The 19870-nt window shown below is 45.6% G+C and overlaps 1 protein-coding gene across 1 annotated transcript in view; it reads right to left on the reverse strand.

Annotated features, from left to right (window-relative positions):
* Positions 1 to 19870, reverse strand: part of ulk2 (unc-51 like autophagy activating kinase 2) — a 34614-nt gene that overhangs the window by 3353 nt on the left and 11391 nt on the right. Inside the window, exons 4-26 of the mRNA XM_071471947.1 lie at positions 16210 to 16242; positions 15242 to 15278; positions 13557 to 13730; positions 12880 to 12953; positions 12641 to 12742; positions 12498 to 12556; positions 12149 to 12231; positions 12013 to 12063; positions 11837 to 11925; positions 10838 to 11006; positions 9451 to 9508; positions 5684 to 5833; positions 4078 to 4223; positions 3904 to 3984; positions 2935 to 3200; positions 2663 to 2841; positions 1922 to 2031; positions 1689 to 1826; positions 1322 to 1563; positions 1053 to 1231; positions 824 to 942; positions 493 to 650; positions 229 to 364 (exon numbers count right to left, since the gene is read on the reverse strand). Coding sequence (XP_071328048.1) covers positions 229 to 364; positions 493 to 650; positions 824 to 942; positions 1053 to 1231; positions 1322 to 1563; positions 1689 to 1826; positions 1922 to 2031; positions 2663 to 2841; positions 2935 to 3200; positions 3904 to 3984; positions 4078 to 4223; positions 5684 to 5833; positions 9451 to 9508; positions 10838 to 11006; positions 11837 to 11925; positions 12013 to 12063; positions 12149 to 12231; positions 12498 to 12556; positions 12641 to 12742; positions 12880 to 12953; positions 13557 to 13730; positions 15242 to 15278; positions 16210 to 16242 — 2833 coding nt within the window. The remainder of the gene's footprint in view (positions 1 to 228; positions 365 to 492; positions 651 to 823; positions 943 to 1052; positions 1232 to 1321; positions 1564 to 1688; positions 1827 to 1921; positions 2032 to 2662; positions 2842 to 2934; positions 3201 to 3903; positions 3985 to 4077; positions 4224 to 5683; positions 5834 to 9450; positions 9509 to 10837; positions 11007 to 11836; positions 11926 to 12012; positions 12064 to 12148; positions 12232 to 12497; positions 12557 to 12640; positions 12743 to 12879; positions 12954 to 13556; positions 13731 to 15241; positions 15279 to 16209; positions 16243 to 19870) is intronic.

A 19870-nucleotide genomic window follows, 5' to 3' on the forward strand; every position in this document is an offset into this window, starting at 1 on the left:
TTTTACTGGAAACCACTGAATTGTGTCAGCTGCCGCACAAAAATCTGTGGATTAAAAATAACACGACTCTGGTTCTGCTCAAGGTTCCTGTCACAGAGAGGTGGTGGAGTTGTTGGGTCTGAACGTCTGGACCTGCAGCCTTCAGATAACTGTACTAATAAAACCTGACTTCTTTGTTCCTTTATGAGGCCCTGTGTGTCAGAGGTGTGTGTGTGTGTGTGTCCTCACATTTGACCACATTCTCAATGTCAGTGGGGTCCTGCAGGATCTTGGACAGGCCGTCCAGCAGCATGGCGGCCTTGCTGTAGCGGTAGGCGATGTCCTCCGTCTGCTTGAACATCTCATCCAGAGCTGCTGACTGAACCTGACACACACACACACACACACACACACACACATACATTAGGCCTTCTAGTGATGAGAATCAGCACCAGCCTAACTTCCTCCTGTGTCTTTGAGCTCTGCAGGTCCGTGTGTGAGTCTCAGACTCACCATCTCCACAGCCTGGTTGTAGATGAGCTTCTCTGCAGTGACGCTGTTGATCTCGTCCACAAAACGCTGCTTATCAGAGAAGAAGTGGTTGAGTTTGTCGGTCAGCCGCCGGCAGAGCGAGATGCAGCTTTTGTAACGTTCATTCAGATTCTTCACCACTGAGAGGAAGAGGAGAGAGGTTAGTATTTATCTCTGAAGTACTTAGTTACAATCTGGTATTTGCCTCCATGTTAAATATATAGACAGTAAACACATGTCAACTGTTACATAGAGTTCCCAGTTTAAAGCTCTGGTCCCAGTTTGAGGACTGGGACATGAAGACTGTCCTCACCCTGTTTGACGGCGGTGGAAGGGTTGAGTTTGGCTGATTTAATCTGAGCCTTGGCCAGATGGAGGGAGGAGGCCAGGAGCTGAGCGGCCTTCATGTAGAGCACCAGCTGCTCCACCTGCCTGTAGGGGGCAGCAGCAGCACAGTGAGAGAGAGACAGCAGCAGCAGCAGCAGCACTGAACAACAGGCACCACGTTACTGCTGTATGAGGAAACTCCAGCTGGTTCTTACCCCCACTCTTTGCTGAGCTGGCTGATCTGGTCCACCACCACACTGTCCTGGGGGGGGTAGATGGAGGCCGCCGACACGCCAAGCTCCGTCCCTCCGGCTCGAACCGCTGCCATCTCCAGGACGCAGTCGGTGAAGGAGAGCATCATCCGCAGGTGCATCAGCGTGTCGGTATGCTCGCGCTGCGTCGGGAGACACCACAGTTAGAAACCAGCTTCACTTTAATGATGGAACAGACCAGAACCATGAAAGAGGCCGACCCCCCCCCTCACCTCCATCAGCGTCTCCTCAGGCAGCTCGGGGGCTTCGAAGGTGATGAAGCCTTCCAGGCTTGGAGGGGAGGTGCCATAGGGGACATAGCGCAGACTGCTGGGTGCCCCCTCTGCCCCCGGGACCAGCTGCCCACCCCCAAAACCTCCCGGAGGAGAGGAGCCCATGGCCATCCCCGGGGGGGAGCCGACATAGTTGCGTCCGCTGGTGGAGCACAGGGAGCCGGCCGAGCTGTTGGAGCCCACTGAGGGAGAAAAGGCAGATCTGAGGTCAGTTATCAAACCCACACATGACATCAACCACCCCACCCCACCCCACCGTTTCCCTGCCTCTGACTCTCACAGGCTGAGCTCAGGCAAAGGTCCTCACCTGAGGTGGTGCGTGGCCGGGTGCACAGGTGGCTGCAGGTTGGAGGAGTGCTGCTGTTGGGCGGTGAACCCACGGTGAAGAGGACAGTGCGGGGGCTGGCTGAGCCCCCCTGAGCCGGCCCACTGGGACCTGCAGGGGCTGAGGGAACACGGCGTTCAGTTATTATCTGTGATGTTTAACAATGAGTGAGATGAGATGACCTGTACGGAGCAGGAGCAGCGGCAGACTCGTACCTGTGTCCATGGGTCGCTCCGTGTTCAGGCTCTCAGTGCTGCCCTGATAGGCCTGTCCGCCCAGAGTGATTCTGATTGGCTGCTCAGACAGACGACCTGTGCTAACAGACCTGTGGGGAAACAAAGATGACGTCAGGACAGAGTCAAACAGCAGACGCTGACGTCACATGGTGCAGAGGAACGTCAGAGGGGGAGGGGCCAAAGTTACACAGAGGGATGACATCATTCTTCCAAAGGTTAACGCTGCTGAAACTGATCCACACCTGGAGGGATCCTTTTTTTTTATTTTTCATGATGTTAAAATATTGATACTAAAACGTTTTAAGTCCCATTTCCTAAATCCTAAGGAGTTATTGTAGAGTTTGTTCTGATTCCTCCTCCTTATTTAATTCTGTCTTTTAGTTTAATCTCTCCATGTATTGATTATTGTAATATTGATTGGGCTGCAACACTTGTTTAAAATTTACATATCACAGTAAAAACCTTCAGATACATTTCATATTTTTTCCTTTTATCGTCAGACATCACCTTATTCAATCAGGACTTTCATTTACTGATTGTCGTGTTTCCAATCATCACGTTTAAATTTCACCTGAGTCTCTTTTGCTGTATAATATTTTATTGTAACCTTTATGTGTCACATCAGATAATTCAGGTTAAAGGTGGCACAACAACAGAGTTTATTTAACAGACGCTGAGTAAAGACAGAAGCTGAGAGGAAACGTGTTTCTGTTGCGTTACCTGCCAAAGGTGCGACTGGCCTCGGGGGCCGCTGGCCGCCCGGTCAGATACGGGCTGCAGTGGTGGGCGCAGATATCCCGAACATCTGCCAGCGTCTTGGTGGGCACGGGGCTGTCCGCCAGCGCCATCAGGTTACAGGACGCCTGCGTTTTGGGGATCTTAAACGGAGCCGAAATGATCTGAATGGAAAATAATTCAACAGGAAACTTTACTGACTGATGTTTTAGTCAATGTGGCGTTGACCCTCTGAAGACACGCATCACTCCACTCACCTTGGTGGGAGAACCAATGATGGTGGGCAGAGGGGACTTCTGCAGCCAGTCAGATGTCCGGGGGGAGGAGCCCAGCAGCTTGGTGGGGGAGGAGCCGAGGTTGGCGGGTCGGCCGAGCTGAGGGGAGTGACTGCAGGAGGAGGAGGAAGGCTGGACAGGGTCCGACAGCTGCTTGTGGAGCTTCTGTCGGGTCTGGTAGACCTCAGTCAGGGTGGGGGCACTCTGGAGCCGAGCCCCCAGGAGCTGAGAGGACGGGACGGGGGAACCTGGAAGAGGAAGAGGAAGAGGAAGAGAAAGAGAGAGAGAGAGAGAGAGAAAGAGAGAAAGAGAGAGAGAGAAAGAGAGAAAGAGAGAGAGAGAGAGAGAGAGAGAGAGAGAGAGAGAGAGAGAGAGAGAGAGAGAGAGAGACTCCAGTTCAGTTCAAGTTCACAGCCATAAACAACCTGTTTCACACTGAGTTTGTGACTAATTAACATAATTAACATATTTAACCCTGATGATGAAGAGCAGGTTGGTGATAGACGTGTCTCAGCTGCTCTTCAGCTCTGAGTGTTTCTCTGCACTGATGCTGCCTCTGTCAGTTTCTGCTGAATCAGCTGAAACTGTTTGGGAGACAGACGGCTGTGGTCCGTCTGTCTGCAGCTTCCCTCCGTCAACCAAACTGATCACCATGACAACCAAGCTCTCAACACAAACAGTGGAGAAGTTGTAAGACGTCTGTTAATGTAACGGCAGCGTCAGAGGCTTTTAAAGGACCTTGACTCACGGTGACTCATGCACTTTGTCTATAATTGAGTCGTGATGCAGAGAAGAGGATCAAAACAACAGCTCCTCGCTGCAGCTAATGCTAATGGTTTTGTTGTTTTGATATACATCTCCATACAGAAGCCCCACAGGAGCATCACATTAGATCTGAGTGAGAGGTGGCGTTAACCTGGTGACCAGGTGAAATGTCACCTGTGCACTGACCTCCTGAGGAGCTGCGGCTGCGAGGCTCGTGGCTCTGCAGGTGACAGCAGCAGTGGCCCAGCTGCTCAGGGATGGTGCCCACTGGAAACACAGTTATTTTAAATCATCAGCTTCGTCTGGAAGTTGTTATTAAAAGAGTGATGCGCTTGGAGACATGTCTGGACGCGTCCTTACCGAGGGGGGAGGGGGAGTAGGGCCGGGAGCTGCCGGTGGAGAGGCGTCGGCCCACTGTCTGAGGGACATCTGCAGTGCCGGGGGACCCAGAACCCACTTTGGGAAACCCCATAGGACTGGTGTTGGAACGTCTCACTGTGCCCGACCTGGGAAACACAAACAAACACAAAACTTATTCAGAAGATGAAAATATTCTTTATCTTGGACTCAGCGACATCATCACTGACTTTTCTCTGTGGTTCATTTCAGACCGTTTTCCTGTCAGTTAATACTTGTTTACTGCTGCTAAGACAAACCCACTGTACGAGACCTCAACACAGATCTGAGTCACACAGAACTGAAGCATGTGTGGGAGCATTCGCTGAGCAAAGTGCTTGTTTGCACATTTCAGATCTATCATAAAATATCTGGTGCAACTGCAGCGAGCTGCAGAGCTGCAGAGGGATTTATTATATCATATTTTATAGAGATGACTGAGATTCACTACATCACTGAGTAAAATAAAAAGCTCTGGGTGTAGCTGCAGGAGAAACAGGTTTCATTAAAGGTATTTAAACTAGATGCATGTTTATATTCAGTGTTTATCCTCAGTGTGGTGAATCATAAAACATCTGTCAATTGTCCTTTAAAGATAAAAATGTTTAGTTTACATTAAAAATATTCTGAAACCCTGTGGAGTCTGTCACTGAGCTGATCTGTGCATTAACCTGAGAGAAACTGCATCTGCAACACACTGTTTCTGTTACAGAGTTAATGTTGGGCCATGAAATGGGTTTTTGTCCTGCAGACAAATGGATCTAAAACAAAATTCATCCAGTGTGAAACTAAAACGCTTCATTTAAACCCAGAAAATAAAGAAAGAAGGAAGTAAGCAGGAATTTTTCACCTTCAAAGTGTCACATTACGATCTAATTCAGGTTCAAGGATGAAACTATTTACTGTTATTGTTGTATCTCAACATATAAAGGCACATCTCTCATCACCTGTGGCAGGTAAACTGTGATGGATATGTTCAATTTAGATTAGATTTTTGATACAGGTGAACAAAGATCAAACCAACATGAACTGAACTCCTGGTTCACAGCTGTATCTGAACATCTGGTGACAGGTGTTATTGGTAAAGTCAAATTAAGATCCAGACAGTGTTTGAACGAGTGATTAAAACAGCACACACAGAGAAAGACGAGCCTGTTACAGGTGAGAGGGACCGAGTCAGAGCTTCCTGCAGGATCAGACCAGGACCAACAAAGACACAGAACCTGTCACATCCTCGTCTTCAACAGGCAAATTACAACATGAGTGAACCACCACAGAAATCAGCACAACAAACACATTAACTACACAATACAGCTGATAGAAATCTACAGTACCTCTTGTGTTCTCCTGCTCAGACAACAGAGTGTGAAGAGGAACACCTGGACTAATCCCCTCACTCTCTATAAACCAGCAGGTCGAGAGGCCACAAACTCAGGCTGATGTAACTGTGGTGAAACTTAATGGCTGATGAAATAACACCCTCTGTTTTCATTTCCTCCTAAACAAACAGGTTTCATGACTCATCACACGGACACTTCCTGACCCTGGGCCCTGCAGAGGCGGCTCTTACCTGGGGGAGCTGTACAGCGTGGTGGTCGGGCTGCTGGAGAGGTTTTGCTTGATGCGCTGGTAGTTGCGGACCTGGGTGGGGACGGGGATGGGGGTGGTCTCGGCCCGTGGGGACACCATGGGGGTCTGTCCGGGGGTGGGCTGCGGCTGCCTGGAGGGGACGAGCGAGGAGAGGAGAGGGGTTAGACGGTCCCCTGACCTCCATGTGTGCGGGACATCTTCAGGGGCTCAGTGCAGAGACTCTGTCTGTAGCCCCTCGGCTCTTTGTTTAACTCGGCGCTCAGGCAAGTTCAGGAACTAAGTTTAGCCTGGCAGATCATGAGGGGGAAAAAAAAGGGGGCTGGGCTTCCATGTAAACACAAAGGCAGGACCAATCAGCTTCAAGCTCATCCTGCTGGGGGCAGGGCCAGCCAATGGCACGTGCAAGGCTGTGCTCTCTTGTGTACGGCAGACACAGCAGAGGAAGTGCAGAGAGGCAGAGCTCATTTACATTCTTTTGTTATTCCAGAGGAGACGAAATGTTCTCAAACACAAAGTCGTGACCGAGTCACCCACAGAGGGGCCCCTGCTTACATATAGACTGTGGAGACACGGGGGAGGAAGTGGCCGTTAGAGAGCAGCACCAGTTGGAAACCAGTGTTATGTAATGATGTGAAGCCTGTGAGGGTCCACAAGGGAGAGAGGAGGACACGTGAGGCAGAGACGAGTCCAGACAAAGAACCCGACTGCAGGTCTTTGTGGGACTAATTCTGAGATATAAACCTGAACACATGGTGTCCTTCTGCACTCTGATCCAGACGACATTTGATACAGACACCAGTGATGGAGGCTAAAGAAAAGCTGTATTGATCCCAGCCCGGGCTGAATGTGGAGAGGAATATTAGAGCCTCGTTAAAAAGAGAATTTGTAGGTCAGTGAACAACTGCAGAGAAGAACGAGGAGAGAGGTTGGATCAGAAGTCGCTTCTCCACTGACCTGGTTTTACCCAGCAGCCCAGGAGGGGGAGGGGACCAAACTGTTTCAGCATATAATCATTCTTCACTTCACTTGCCTCGACTCTCTTTCTTTAACAATGATAATCTCTCTGCAGACACCACCCTCCTCCTCCTCCTCCATCTTCCTCTTTGACTCCAATATATTTAAGACACTCAGGGTGCAGACGATAAACACGGCTGTGATTCAGCAGCTCTTTTAAAGTGTGGCTCCTGTTACCAAACTGTGAGGGAGAATTCTCCTGTAATTAAGAAAAACATGGCTCCATCCGTGTCAGTGTTTAACAGCAGAGAGTTAGTGCTGTGGAGGCAGACGGGGTGGGGGGTGGGGGGGTTAATGTGGCTGCATGGACAGTTAGAGGAACACGAGAGACAGAGCAGCAACAAAGAGGAAAAAAAAAGAAGTGCAACAAAAGAGGGAACAGAGGCTGGAGAAACGTTTGACTTGAGGCTGTTTGCACATGAAAACAGGAAAGAAATGTGAAACGGTGTCAAAGGAAGAGAGAGAGGGAACAAAGAGTGACAGAGTGTATTTATCTATTCCATTTAACCCTGACTTCATGAGCCTATCAAACATTAATGTAGACAAAAACTGTCAAAGGGATTTTATAATCAGTGTAATTTAAACATGGAGCAGCAGGAGAATCACTGGTCCAGGTGTGTAGCCGCCACGATGAGCAAGTTAATTTAAAAGTCAAATAAAAGCTTGCAGTCATGTCTGTTGTACAGGAATAAAAATTGTGAAATGACAAAAAAGTAATTTTGCTGAAAATAGTCCCTGATGAATCCAACATTTCCTGTTTGCCGTTTTAGGAAATTACTGAGACTTTATTAAAGATGAACTATGTGTTTGTACCATTAGAGATGTGTATCTTCAGTGGGGTCGGGAGGTCAGAACATTGAGAAATGGACTAACACTTGGTCTTAGACCAGTTAAGTCCACTTTTATTTCTAAAGCACCAAATCACAACAGGAGTTTTCTTCAGGTGCTTTTCAAACACAGCAGCTCCAGACTATATTCTGTCAAAAATTATTTACAACAATTCCCAGCGTGAGCAACTTGGCAACAAAAACTGAGTCTTTTCATGAGACTTGTTGTAAAAGAAAAATGTAAAGTAACATTGGGTTTATCCCCTAAACAAAGGAAAGAGATCTAACATAAAGAAAGGAGCAGCAGACAGAAGAGAGCACAAAAAATTTACCTGCAACCAATCAAACCAATTAATACCAACAAACAACCAACAAATATATCTTCTGATGGAGATCAACACTTCAGATAAAACACTGGAGGAGTTAAAACCTGGAGCTTTAAGAAACAAAGTTTTACTGATACAGTGAAGGTGTAGAAACCATCAGCAGGAAGACCATGAACAGGAGTAAACTGCTGACTGGATGTAAACCAGAAGAGAAAGACGACAGAGTATGTGGCTGCAGGACCCGTGAGCATATTCTCATGTCTGAACACAGCTGAGGCGCCGTGATAACAGTAACAGCTTGTTAGAGTGTGAGTCTATTGTTATCACAGCCTCTGGTGGGTCAGCGGCTTTATTTAGCTCAGCACCACCTTGTTGTTTGGCTCCGAGTCTGATTCATAGCTCAGTCATCATGCAGATTTCAAGGTGGTCAGACAGACTTCACTCATGACAAACTGTGTGTGTGTGTGTGTGTGTGTGTGATGCAGAGATGAGGCTGTTTTTACTTCTGGTCAGAGAAACAATGACACAAGAAAACAATGGAGGCACCGCTGACGTAGAAACACATGAAGGACACACACATGAACACAAGGCTGTGTGTGACTCACAGCATCATGTGACACGTCCGTTACACACTCGGTCTATTTTCTACTTGACTCTTGTTGACATCCAGTTCATATTCCCTGACCTGAGTCTGATTAGTGAAGCTGAATAATCAACTACCTGCAGCCTGCAACCAAGAGTCACAGCTGGAAACATCAGCTCAGTTAAGGTTCGGCAACAGCTGGTAATTAATGCCTGAATGATCAATAAACATCACAACCAGCTACTGTTCATAAAAATAATAAAACATGACTGTAAAACCTCATGTTTGACATATAACGTCACCGTGACGACTGGAAACGAGCAGGACAAGTTGGCAGTTACACATCAAGAATAAAAAGTTGTGGTTATGTGCTGGACGTTTTTTAGCTGGATGCAGTGACTTCCTGAAGCGTATGATGGTTGCCTGGTAACCTCAACATGACAACAAGACTGTTGAAGTCACTGTTGTTGGTCACTCTGGCACATAACACCCCATAAAACCACTGCTCATGTTTACTCTTTATCTGAATTAAAACAAATGAAAACACGTGTTAATGAAAAACACACATTAATTAACGAGCTTCAGTGAAGCTCGTAGCTGGATTCAGTTTCCTCTGACTGTTTCCCAGATATAAGACTGGTACAGATTTTAAGGCCCGTTTCCACCGGTCAGAGAACCAGCTAACACCCACTAACATCAGCCAATCAGCATTCACATGACTCTGCAGTAGATGCAGGTTTTTATTGGCTCCAGTTCTGATTGGCACTGATGGATTATAAGATATAGTTGTTTTTTTTTGTTTTTTTTAAAAAAAAAAAAATCAAATTATAAACATCTACTCTCATAGTGATGTCAGATCAGAACAGTTACCTCAGGGCACTTTTCTCACAGAGCAGGTCAGACCACACTCTTTATAATGATGTTTACAAAGATCCAAAAATTCCCACCATGACCAGCATTTGCATGTTTGGGTTTAGGTTGACGGCTCTGTACTCACCCTCCACACATCAGGAACTCACTGGACGGCCGACGGCCCGCTCCCATTGGTTGGTCATCTGAGGAAATAAAGGAAAGAAAAGAATGATGAAGGTGCAACAGGCCTCACTGACGCATTCATCAGCAGCAATTAGCTGATTGAACGCAGCTCGAAACACCAGCTGCTGTTCCCAAAGCTTCACACTTGGTTCTTTGTCTGAGTGGAGGACTAGCTAAGTGTGTGTGTGTGTGTGTGTTGCAGCAGGTGCAGAGTGTGAGGATTCATTTTACCAGTGAAGACACTTTGTGGACATCTGTCTACAGTTACAACATGAAATGTTTAGCAGCTGTCTGGTGTACTGGATTTGGTGACATGCGCTGCATGACAGTGTGTGAGTGTGTGTGAGAGTGTGTGAGTGACAGGTAGTGAGTGTGACTTACGTGTGTGTCTATAAATCAGACGTTTCGAGACGTGTGTGCTTGTACAGAACAGATGTTGATGCTCACGTGTAAATGACACTGTTTAATGTGAAGCATGTGAACACACAGAATTCATGCACTGACCCATGATTATCTATATTATTGTATGAAGATTCATTTTATCATCACTCTCCCTGTTTTCTATAAGATTTCTGCACATATCCATTGTAAATATTTCATTTATTTATCTAGATTTAAGTGATCTTCCTGCAGCACTTGTTTTATCTTTGTTTATATTTTTTCCTTTTTACTATTTTACTGTTTTGCACCAAAACAAATTCCTCATGTGAAAACCTACTGGGCAATAAACCAGATTCTGATTCTGATTCTCTCTCTTCGTCTCCTCTGAGTTTACAAGTCAAGCTTCTCCATGAAAAGAGACACAGCTCCTTCAGTAACAGAAACTGCTTTAGGATTACACAGCTGCTTCCAGACAGTCTGACAGTCAGAGTACAAACTGTTAATGGAGTTAGGCTGATGTTACTCACGTCTCATAAAAACAAATTCAGGGATTCATACGTCACAGAACCTAAGAATCCAATCCTGTCAACTTGTGGGGACGGGGGGCGGGGCTAAATCCAGCTGAAACCTTGTCAGTACAGGGAGCTGGACTTAGCATTAGCACAATGCTAACTGCAGTGTGTGTGCAGTGTGTGTGCAGTGTGTGTGAGCAGTGTGTGAGCAGTGTGTGTGCAGTGTGTGTGCAGTGTGTGTGCAGTGTGTGTGCAGTGTGTGTGCAGTGTGTGTGCGCAGTGTGTGTGCAGTGTGTGTGTGAGCAGTGTGTGTGAGCAGTGTGTGTGCGCAGTGTGTGTGCGCAGTGTGTGAACAGTGTGTGTGAACAGTGTGTGTGAGCAGTGTGTGAGCAGTGTGTGAGCAGTGTGTGAGCAGTGTGTGAGCAGTGTGTGTGAGCAGTGTGTGCCGACACTCACAGCTGTCAGTGGAGATGTGAGGCACCAGGACAAAGTCGTCAGTGTCACAGGACGAGTTCTTGCTGCTGGTGCTTCCTGCAGACTCTTTGGACAGCTGCAGGAAGTTGGGCGGACCGAGCGGAGGGGACGACAGACCATCTTCTGCCAGAGTCTGCATGTCAGGGAGAGACTGAGTTTCCACAGACAGAGAGAGAGAGGGAGGGAAGAGAAGAAGAAGACAGAGTTGTAGTTTGGCTCCTGAATGATGTAATTATAAGACTTTCAGGCAAGGCAGAGCTGACTGTCAAACTAATGTAATCACATTGTTACAGAGAACACTGGCATCCTGGGAAACTGACTCGCCCTGCACTCCCACTGCTGCTGTGAGATGAGACTGTTCTAACTTAAACTAGCAGTGGTGACAGAGGTAATAGTGACAGCTGAGGCTGCAGGGAGCAGAGTCTGAGCTAAAGATCAGGAGTGAACCGGCTTTGATTCACCTTGTAAAATCACAATATAAGTTTTATGAAGACTCCATTTATTTTCCCTCTTTAGACGCCATGTTTAATGTTGTCTAAGTGTAATCTATGGAAGCCTTGAAAGGCAAGTGAGAATTTTTGATTTTTGTAAATTTTTGTGTTTTTGTTTTTTCACCAGGATGAAAGAAAGAGACAAAAGACAAAGAAAAATATAAAGATAATCTATATATTTTTCTCTTGCTTCTCGGGGGTTGTTTTCACAGATAGAAAATAAAAAAATATGAAAAAAAAAATTCACTTGAAAATTCTTTTCACCAACAGCCCAAGAGACAAGTGAAATTTTTTTTTTGTTTTTTCCTTTCTTTAATTTTCTTTTTCATTTTTATTTTTTGTCTTTCTTCCCATAAAAATAAATAGAAAAAATAACTCTCAGGGCTTCTTTTCTCAGATGAAACAAACAAAAACTCAAACAACTCAACATGATCCTGACAAAAAAAAAAAAAAAAAAATTCCTTAAGTTAAGTTTTAAAGTCGAACTCACAGGAGGAGAGTTGTAACGGATGCACGGAGAGCTGCCGCAGGAACAGTCTGTCACTGTGTTGGAGGCGCTGGGGACCGGCACTGGACACGCTGACGAGAACAAACACACGATTTACTCATGTTCTCAAGCTGAACAATGTGAAAGCGTCGAACTGTACGTTAAGAACATGACCTTACATTTTTTAATGGTGGTCGACGGCTCCAGGAACGGATGGCTGAAAAACGTGTCTGCAGAGGGAAGTTTTTTAACAAACGTCAAGACACCAAACCTGAACAACACGTGCACCATGTTTGTAGACGTCACTGCACTCACCAAAGTCCATCCTGTCTTTCTGATTCCTCTGCAGCAGCCCAAGCAGAAGGTCACTGAGCTGCGGGGAAGTCTCCCGTGGGATGCTGGGTAACAAGAGCATGGGAACGTTAATGTCTTGTTTGTCTTAGGATGCATGAAACAACAATCTGCACGTCACACTGGGCCTGATGGAGCTAATACAGTCGTAGTTGGTCAGAGTGTACGACAGGTCAGAGGGACATGTGAACCTGCTGATGCTCTCCAATGTCAGAAGGATTCATGAATCTGTACAAAACTTCATATCATAGTTGTTGAGATATTTCACTCATGGCTACGACGAAATGTGTCATAAACTGGTCATGTGACTTACATGGGCTGTAGATTCTTGTTCTTCTCGTAGAACATCCTCAGGTCTTGGGGACTGTTGGCCTGAGAAGATTAATACAGAAATTAGATGCACAGACTCCCATCTACAAACACATCAGTCACTGGTTTGTTGTGCGCAGTGTTAACCTGGAACGGTGGCTTGCCGACCAGACACTGGTAGATGACCGTCCCGATGCTCCACAGGTCGGCCTTGGCGTCGTAGTTCTGGGACATGATGACCTCTGGGGCCTGAGGGCGGAGAGGTCACAGGTCACAGACCCACAGTATTTAGAGTCAAATAACAAACTGCTGAGAAAGCTGAGGGGTAAATTTAAAAACGCCTGACATCAGCTGCAATTGGAGACACACAACAAAGAGACACTGACCATGTACATGGGTGACCCACACAGTGTGGCGGCCATCATGTTGCTCTGGAGGTACCGTGCGAAGCCAAAGTCAGCTGCAGGACGGAGGAGTGAGATAAACCAGTCAGTGCACAGGTCATTATTATTACCAGTAACACAAACCAGTATTGTTGGACAAACACGGGCAACAGGAAGTCGTGCGTGACACTTTCAAAACAAAACAAAGACAGTGAGGAAGCAGCGTCAGTGTTGTCAGAGATAAATTAAAATAAGACGTTGTGAGTGAGGACAGTTCAGCAGCTGCTCGTCTGATGGTCGAGGTTATGTAATTATGTCTCTGAGTCGTGTTATTCAGCCTCAGATTCAACAGTAGGACAGAGAGCTGCTTCATGACTCTCAAATATATTTTAACCCTCGGAGACTTTTCCAAACATTTGCCTCATAACGTCGTCATTTTTAAAGGTGCTGCACAGATTCAGAATCAGCACAACCTCAGCTGATTATGTACGTCACTCAATAAAGACTTCTGTACACTGTAACAGGACAGTAGCCCATAAAACAAAAAACAACAAAAAACAGACCTTCAGTTTTTACTTATTTCATAGATAAAATCACTACAAACTACAACTGCACAATATCACTATCCAGTGATTCTAACGACTTCCTCTCAGTGGGACCTTCTCTATCGGATCTTTTACCTATCTTGATGCGGATGCCGCTGATGTTGGACCTTTTGCGGCCCGTGTACGACAGCAGGATGTTCTGGGGTTTCAGGTCCCGGTGGATGATCCCTTTGCTGTTGAGGATGCGCATGGCAGCGGCGATCTGCTGCAGGAAGACCTTCAGCGTCTCTTCCCTCAGGGTCCCCTTCGCTACAGACGGAGAGAGACAGAAATGATAAACATGATTGTTGTCAACACACATCTGCTGATGCTGAAGCAACAACAGCTGAGAGCTTCTAAAAGGGACGAGAGACCTGCTTCTTTAAGTAAAACAGCTCCGACAAGAGTCAGACTTAAGAACAATATGAACATTAACTAAAACCTTCATTACTTTGCATTGCAGCTGCTCCTTCATTAGAAAAGACATTTCTCCATTAGAAAGAAAAAGTAACTGCACAAACGTTCTTATCAGCCTCACTCGATTAAAGCTGGTAATTAGCACAGTAATAATCCTGAGGTAAAGACTGTGATTTGAGGCAGTGAAGGTCCCATTTCCCGTGGTAGTGAAATAAATCTAATCTGATGTGAGTCTAAGAGGATTCCTCTCTCTCTCTCTCTCTCTCTCTCTCTCTCTCTCTCACCAGCAGCTCATCAACATTAATCTGGGATTTGAGGGGTTTGTCGCTCTCTCCCCACCACAGTGGAACAACATCTGACACAGAGACGTTGTGTAAATAGTAGTAAAACCATCTTCTTATACAATGAAACATGGTCATTAGCTACGCTGCGTTCAAAGCCTTGTCAAACACCTCGTAAAACACAGAAGCCTTTCACTGATAAGAACACAGATGGAGAGCCACTAATCCTCTGAGGTCTCATTTCACAACCTCCAGTGTCTCAGGACCACCCCGCTTCAGATCGCTCTGACCGTGACCCACTCTGTAAACTGCAGATGTGGGACAGGTGGGACAGGTACCTTATATAAAGGTACGGTGATAAGCAGCAGTTCCAGCAACACAATCAGTGCCTTTAACCAGCTGCGGTTATCTGAGAGTCAGATACACAGGTGTGTGTGTGTGTGTGTGTGGTAATGACTGAGTTCATCATGTGATACTGTAGTAATGAGTACTGTGTGTTCATGGGTCGGAACATCAACATGTTGCTGCTGTGATCTCATCACAACATGTTCTCTAGTTTTGTCTTGATTTTGTTTTTCATGCCTATCTATATGTATATAATAATAAATAATCTATAAATCTATAATCTATAAATTGTAATGTCACTGATGAGGCCCAGAGAACTCGTCAGGTTTATGTTCTTCGTCTTTACTTTATGTTTCAAACTGAACAAACATCATCTCATCTGAGGCTGAGAGTCAGTGCAGAAGCAGAGCTGCTGACCTTTGTTATGAAGCATCACAGTGATAAACTGCTGAGTGCTGGCTGCTCACAGAAGGAACTCTTTGTCCCGAGCTGCAGCGGTTCCCACACACACACACATCCCCCACATCCAAAACATGGAGACACACACATGCTCTGTAATATCCCCCCATGATACAGAGTTACATTATTCCTCAAACTATCCATCACACTGGTGGTAACTGCACAATCACATGCACACATTCCCGGCCCTGCGTCCAGAACAGCTGCAGTCACATGACGTCTCCTCCTCCGCAGCATTAGTAACTTTGTGTGTGACGGAGAGATTAGCGTGATGCTTACCTTGCAGGTAGTCGGCGAGATCACCTCCGTTACAGTACTGTGTGTGGAGAGACAAACAATCACTATGAGCAGCAGGTAAATCCAGGCTCATCAACATCAACCTGAGAACATGTAGTATCACTGGTGTGTGTGTGTGTGTTTCAGTCTGTCGATATATAAATCTACCTTTATACTATATGGGACCTAGGTATGTAGTTACCTGTCCATCATATCACCTGGCTGTCTGGGCCATCGACAGTTATATCAGAGCACAGTTCAAACCATGTCTGCTACTGTACTTTGGCAGAAAAGCTGCACTAAAGGCTCCAGGTCAAACATCATCCTTCCTTTAAAACATTGCTCCATACACTGTGTTTATATCAGTCTTCAAAGGTCAAAGGTCAGTATTTCTGTCTCTGGCCCAGTTCCCTCATCACTTCATTACACTCTCAGAGGTTAAAATATGGACTTTAATGGAGAAACTGTGGAGTTGTTAAAACTAAACCAGAACTGAAGCAAAGACTTTCGGGGAACCTGATTCCTAGAAAACACAGAGCTGTATTTTTAGTGAGTAACTTGAGGTCCTGTTGGTTTGTTTTCTGCCCTGCAGCAAGTTCAGTGTTGCAACACGAGTGGAGAAAGGTGGGGACGAGGGTGAGGTTGTCAGTGAACCAACAGAGAACATGTGAAATAAAACAAGAGAGGAAAAGACGAGAGAGAGGACGGGGGGTGGGGGGGTGGGGTGTGTGGGCACATGCTGACAGACGTTAACCAGGGCAAACATTTACTCTGTGATGAATGATTTTCATGGTAATGGGAACATATATAATAATCTGTGTCATCACTTATGTTACTTTTAATAAAGAAAACACTGTAAAGTAACTAATTATATCTAATTACAGTGAAAACAAACACGAGTGACGACACATGAGAAGAGGATATGAGTTCTGACTCATGAAATATCCACACAGTCACGTTTCTATACTTACCTCCATCACCAGGAAAACGGAGTTGGGTGTTTCCTGGAACAGAAGAGACACAGAATCAGTTACAGGAGCCATTTATCCCGAGGCAGCTGTCGGCTCCACCTCACAGCCATGAGAAAACAGCCGCTGGATTAAAGCCATAACACCACCAGGCGCTATTTATGACGAGCCCAGCTTTTTCTGAACAGGTATTTTTATTAGTTGTGGCTTCGTTGGAGTAAATACAGTTACATACACATCACATTAAAGCCACAGACTGAGCTGAAAATCACTTTTAAAAGTAATCAAGATGTGAACAATTGTAGAATTTGAGGAAATGATCTTTAGTTAATGTGGTTACAGATGAAGAACGATGGTTGTGGGTGTTCCAGGGCGAGAACGTGTCGACTCCACCTAATTAGTGTCAAAAGATCATAATGTGATTAATTTAACACGTGGTAGATTCATGTTCACGTGTCCCTGACAACAGGTACCGAATTGACCACTGATGATGTGAATCTCTGGTTTTAAAATAATCATTTTGATCATTGATAATGAGCAGTCGCCTGATTTTCACTTTAACCTGCAACAGAAATGATTGATACCAATGATATAACGAGCGCTGGGTTTCTTGGTCTTGAGCTTTACAGATCTCATGAGAAATAGAAGAAACAGCAACACAAAGGTACAAACTGTGAACCAGTGAATGAGCTCCATTCTCACCTTGTTCTCAGGTGAAATGTTCAGGTACTGAGTTAAAGTGAGTGACTGTTACCAGAACATCAGGTTAGTAAAAAGTTCTTTAATACGTTTTATTGTTGTTAGAGTTAAAAAAAAAAAAAAAAAAAAAAAATGCTTCTTTCATACTGTAGAAAACAACCAAACCCTTTCAACCAATCAGATCCCCCCACCAATACCTAATGTACTTTTTTTAAACAGAGAATCATGCAGCTCCAGTTTGACATCCGGTTAAACAACATGTGAAATTCTTCCCTCTCTGAGCCGGTGAAGATTCAGACAGAGCCCCCTGAAAACAACATCACTGTAGTTGTAGTAATTCATATTTAGGCATCAAACTCAGTCTCTATAGAAACTATGAGGCTGTAGCTTGCTGCTAACAGATGCTGGGTAGTTAAAAAGCCTGAATCATAAGGTGTAAAATCTAAACACTGCTTTAGTCGACCAGACGACAGAATCTTAAATAATTATCTGCATGTACAAGGAATGAATCACTGTCTGAGACCAGTTACTTCTCTGCTTATTACAGCACAACAACAAAAGTAATCCAGTATTTGTCACAGCCTTCAACACTTTCCAGACACAAACCAAAGCCCTTTTTACTCAGCGTGTTCAAGGCGGGAACGTCTCACTGTTCTGTTTAACAGGTATGAACCTGGACCGGTTGTAAAGGTTTAAACCAGCAGCAGTTTGTGACGGAGCCTGATCAACGTCTGTGTGACAGGGAGGGAGACCTGGCATCATGGGACAGGTGACGTCTCTGATCCCTGGACATGGTCTTTAAATCACACACATTATACCGGCTTTGTTTGGTTGAGTGTAAACAAGCAGAGCTGGTATAATGAGGGGTCTCTACTGGAACTCAGTCTGAAAGAGGCTGAAGCTACGTCCACACGACTCTGACTTTCACAAACGCTGCTGGACACGTTTTAGTTTGTGTTGTAGTCTGGACGGACGGAGACAGAGACCTTTGGAAACAATGACAGACACCCACGGTGGCTCCTGATTGGCTCTCATCAGTCACCACGATTCTGATTCTCCACACTCACGTCAAGTGAAAACAAACACCATCATCCCTGAGTCCCAGAGGTGAATTCAACACGGATAACGAATTAAAACACTCCGTGACCGTGACCTGATCACCAGCTAATGCTAATGCTAATGCTAATGAGCTTGTTTGTTTGGTTAGTAAGAAGCTCAGTCTTTTCCAATCCTGGAGTGTTTGTTCCAACTGGGGCAGGTGGTGGTGGGGGATGGGCCACCAGTATCCACTGTGTGTGTGTGTGTGTGTGTGTGTGTGTGTGTGTGTGTGTGTGTGTGTGTGTGTGTGTGTGTGTGTGTGGGGGGTCAGAGGGGATTACATAATGAGGGTGTACTCTACAATCTGGATGGCGGGGGTCACCATGAGACCAGGGGAGAGGGGGTAAGTGATACATCACTGTCCTATCACAAAACAAACACACACACACACACACACACACACACACACACACACACACACAGTCACCAAAGAGCATTTCAACACAATCTCAGAGAAAACAACATCAACACGAAGCAGAGACTGAGTGATTCTAAGAAAAGCTGCTGCCTGGAGAAACGTATTTCCCTCAGTGTGTGTTTTGGCTCTTTCCCGTTGTCCCTGGCTGCGGCGCTCGCCTCACTTTGGTTTGTTGTCTAACTGCTGAGGAGCCCGATGAATGTCAAGAGGCAGGTGGTGACACAGACACAGAGGACGGCCTCAGCTTGTGAGGAAGCGGCCGATCGGACCGTTCACAAGAACTGATGTTTTCTGGAGGAAACGTTCACATCTGAGATAAAAAATGGTTAAGCTTTGGACACTAACGGCCTCGTGCCAGCTCAGGGGCCGGACACCATAACACTCCCCTTCCTGCTCAAAATATTCCAAAACAACTGAGATATAAATAACCCTCTGTCTTCCTAACCCCGTCACACTCACGTAACGATGAAAGTGACCTAATTTGCAGCCTGGATTCTATTATCCTGAGATATGAAAACTGAAAACTCAAACACACAGGCAGCGAAAAACAGGTCACACAAAAACACTCAGCGCTGCCAAGAGTCAGCATATGAGGCAAAACAACCCTGTGTCTGGTTAGTCCTTCAGTTATTGCATCACACTGCAACAAGGAGTGCATGGTTATGTAACAATATGGGGGATGGGGATATGTGTGTGTGTGTGTGTGTGTGTGTGTGTGTGTGTGTGTGTGTGTGTGTGTGTGTGTGTGTGTGTGTGTGTGTGTGTGTGTGTACTGGGAAGGGGGGAGGGTGAGTATTGGTGGAGAGCTGACACGCTTTTGTCACGCAAGTGACAAACATAATCCGGGGGTTCTGGGTAAACTGGTGTCATTTAGGAATAAAGTGTGTGTGTTGACATGACGGTGGCACACAGAGACACATGACCGTGTCAACACGTAAACATCGACCATGTGCTGAGGACAAAAGGTCACGACTGCTTGTTGATTTTCAGAGTGACTCAGTCTCCAGAGAAGAGGGAGGGATGTTTATTATTTTGCAGGTGTACAATTTGTTACTGGACAGATTTGCTGATACGGCCACATTCAACACACACACACACACACACACACACACACACACACACCTGATTCAGTCGTCTTGGAAAGGAACAGAACATCCTATAAAAGTTCATGAGTCTGCAACAAGTCAGGCCACAGCAAAGATGAAGGTCCAAGAAAGTGAAAAACAGAAATTATAATTTGATAAAAGATAAAAAGAACAAAATAAAGAAACGTGAACTGAAGTGTTTATGCTGATCTAACATGTTACACACCAAGTTCACGTTCCCTCCATATGACTGTGCCTCAGTGAGCGTTGCCTCTGATCTTAAATATCTGGAAAGCAAAGCTGTGTAAAGGAATGTGGACGGAGGCCAGCGAGGTTCACGCTGCCGGTTTTTCTAGGAAAACTC

This window comes from Trachinotus anak, unplaced genomic scaffold (assembly GCF_046630095.1).
Source record: "Trachinotus anak isolate AG129_WGS33_773 ecotype Australia unplaced genomic scaffold, CSIRO_AGI_Tana_v1 ptg000034l, whole genome shotgun sequence".
Classification (NCBI taxonomy): Eukaryota; Metazoa; Chordata; class Actinopteri; order Carangiformes; family Carangidae; genus Trachinotus; species Trachinotus anak.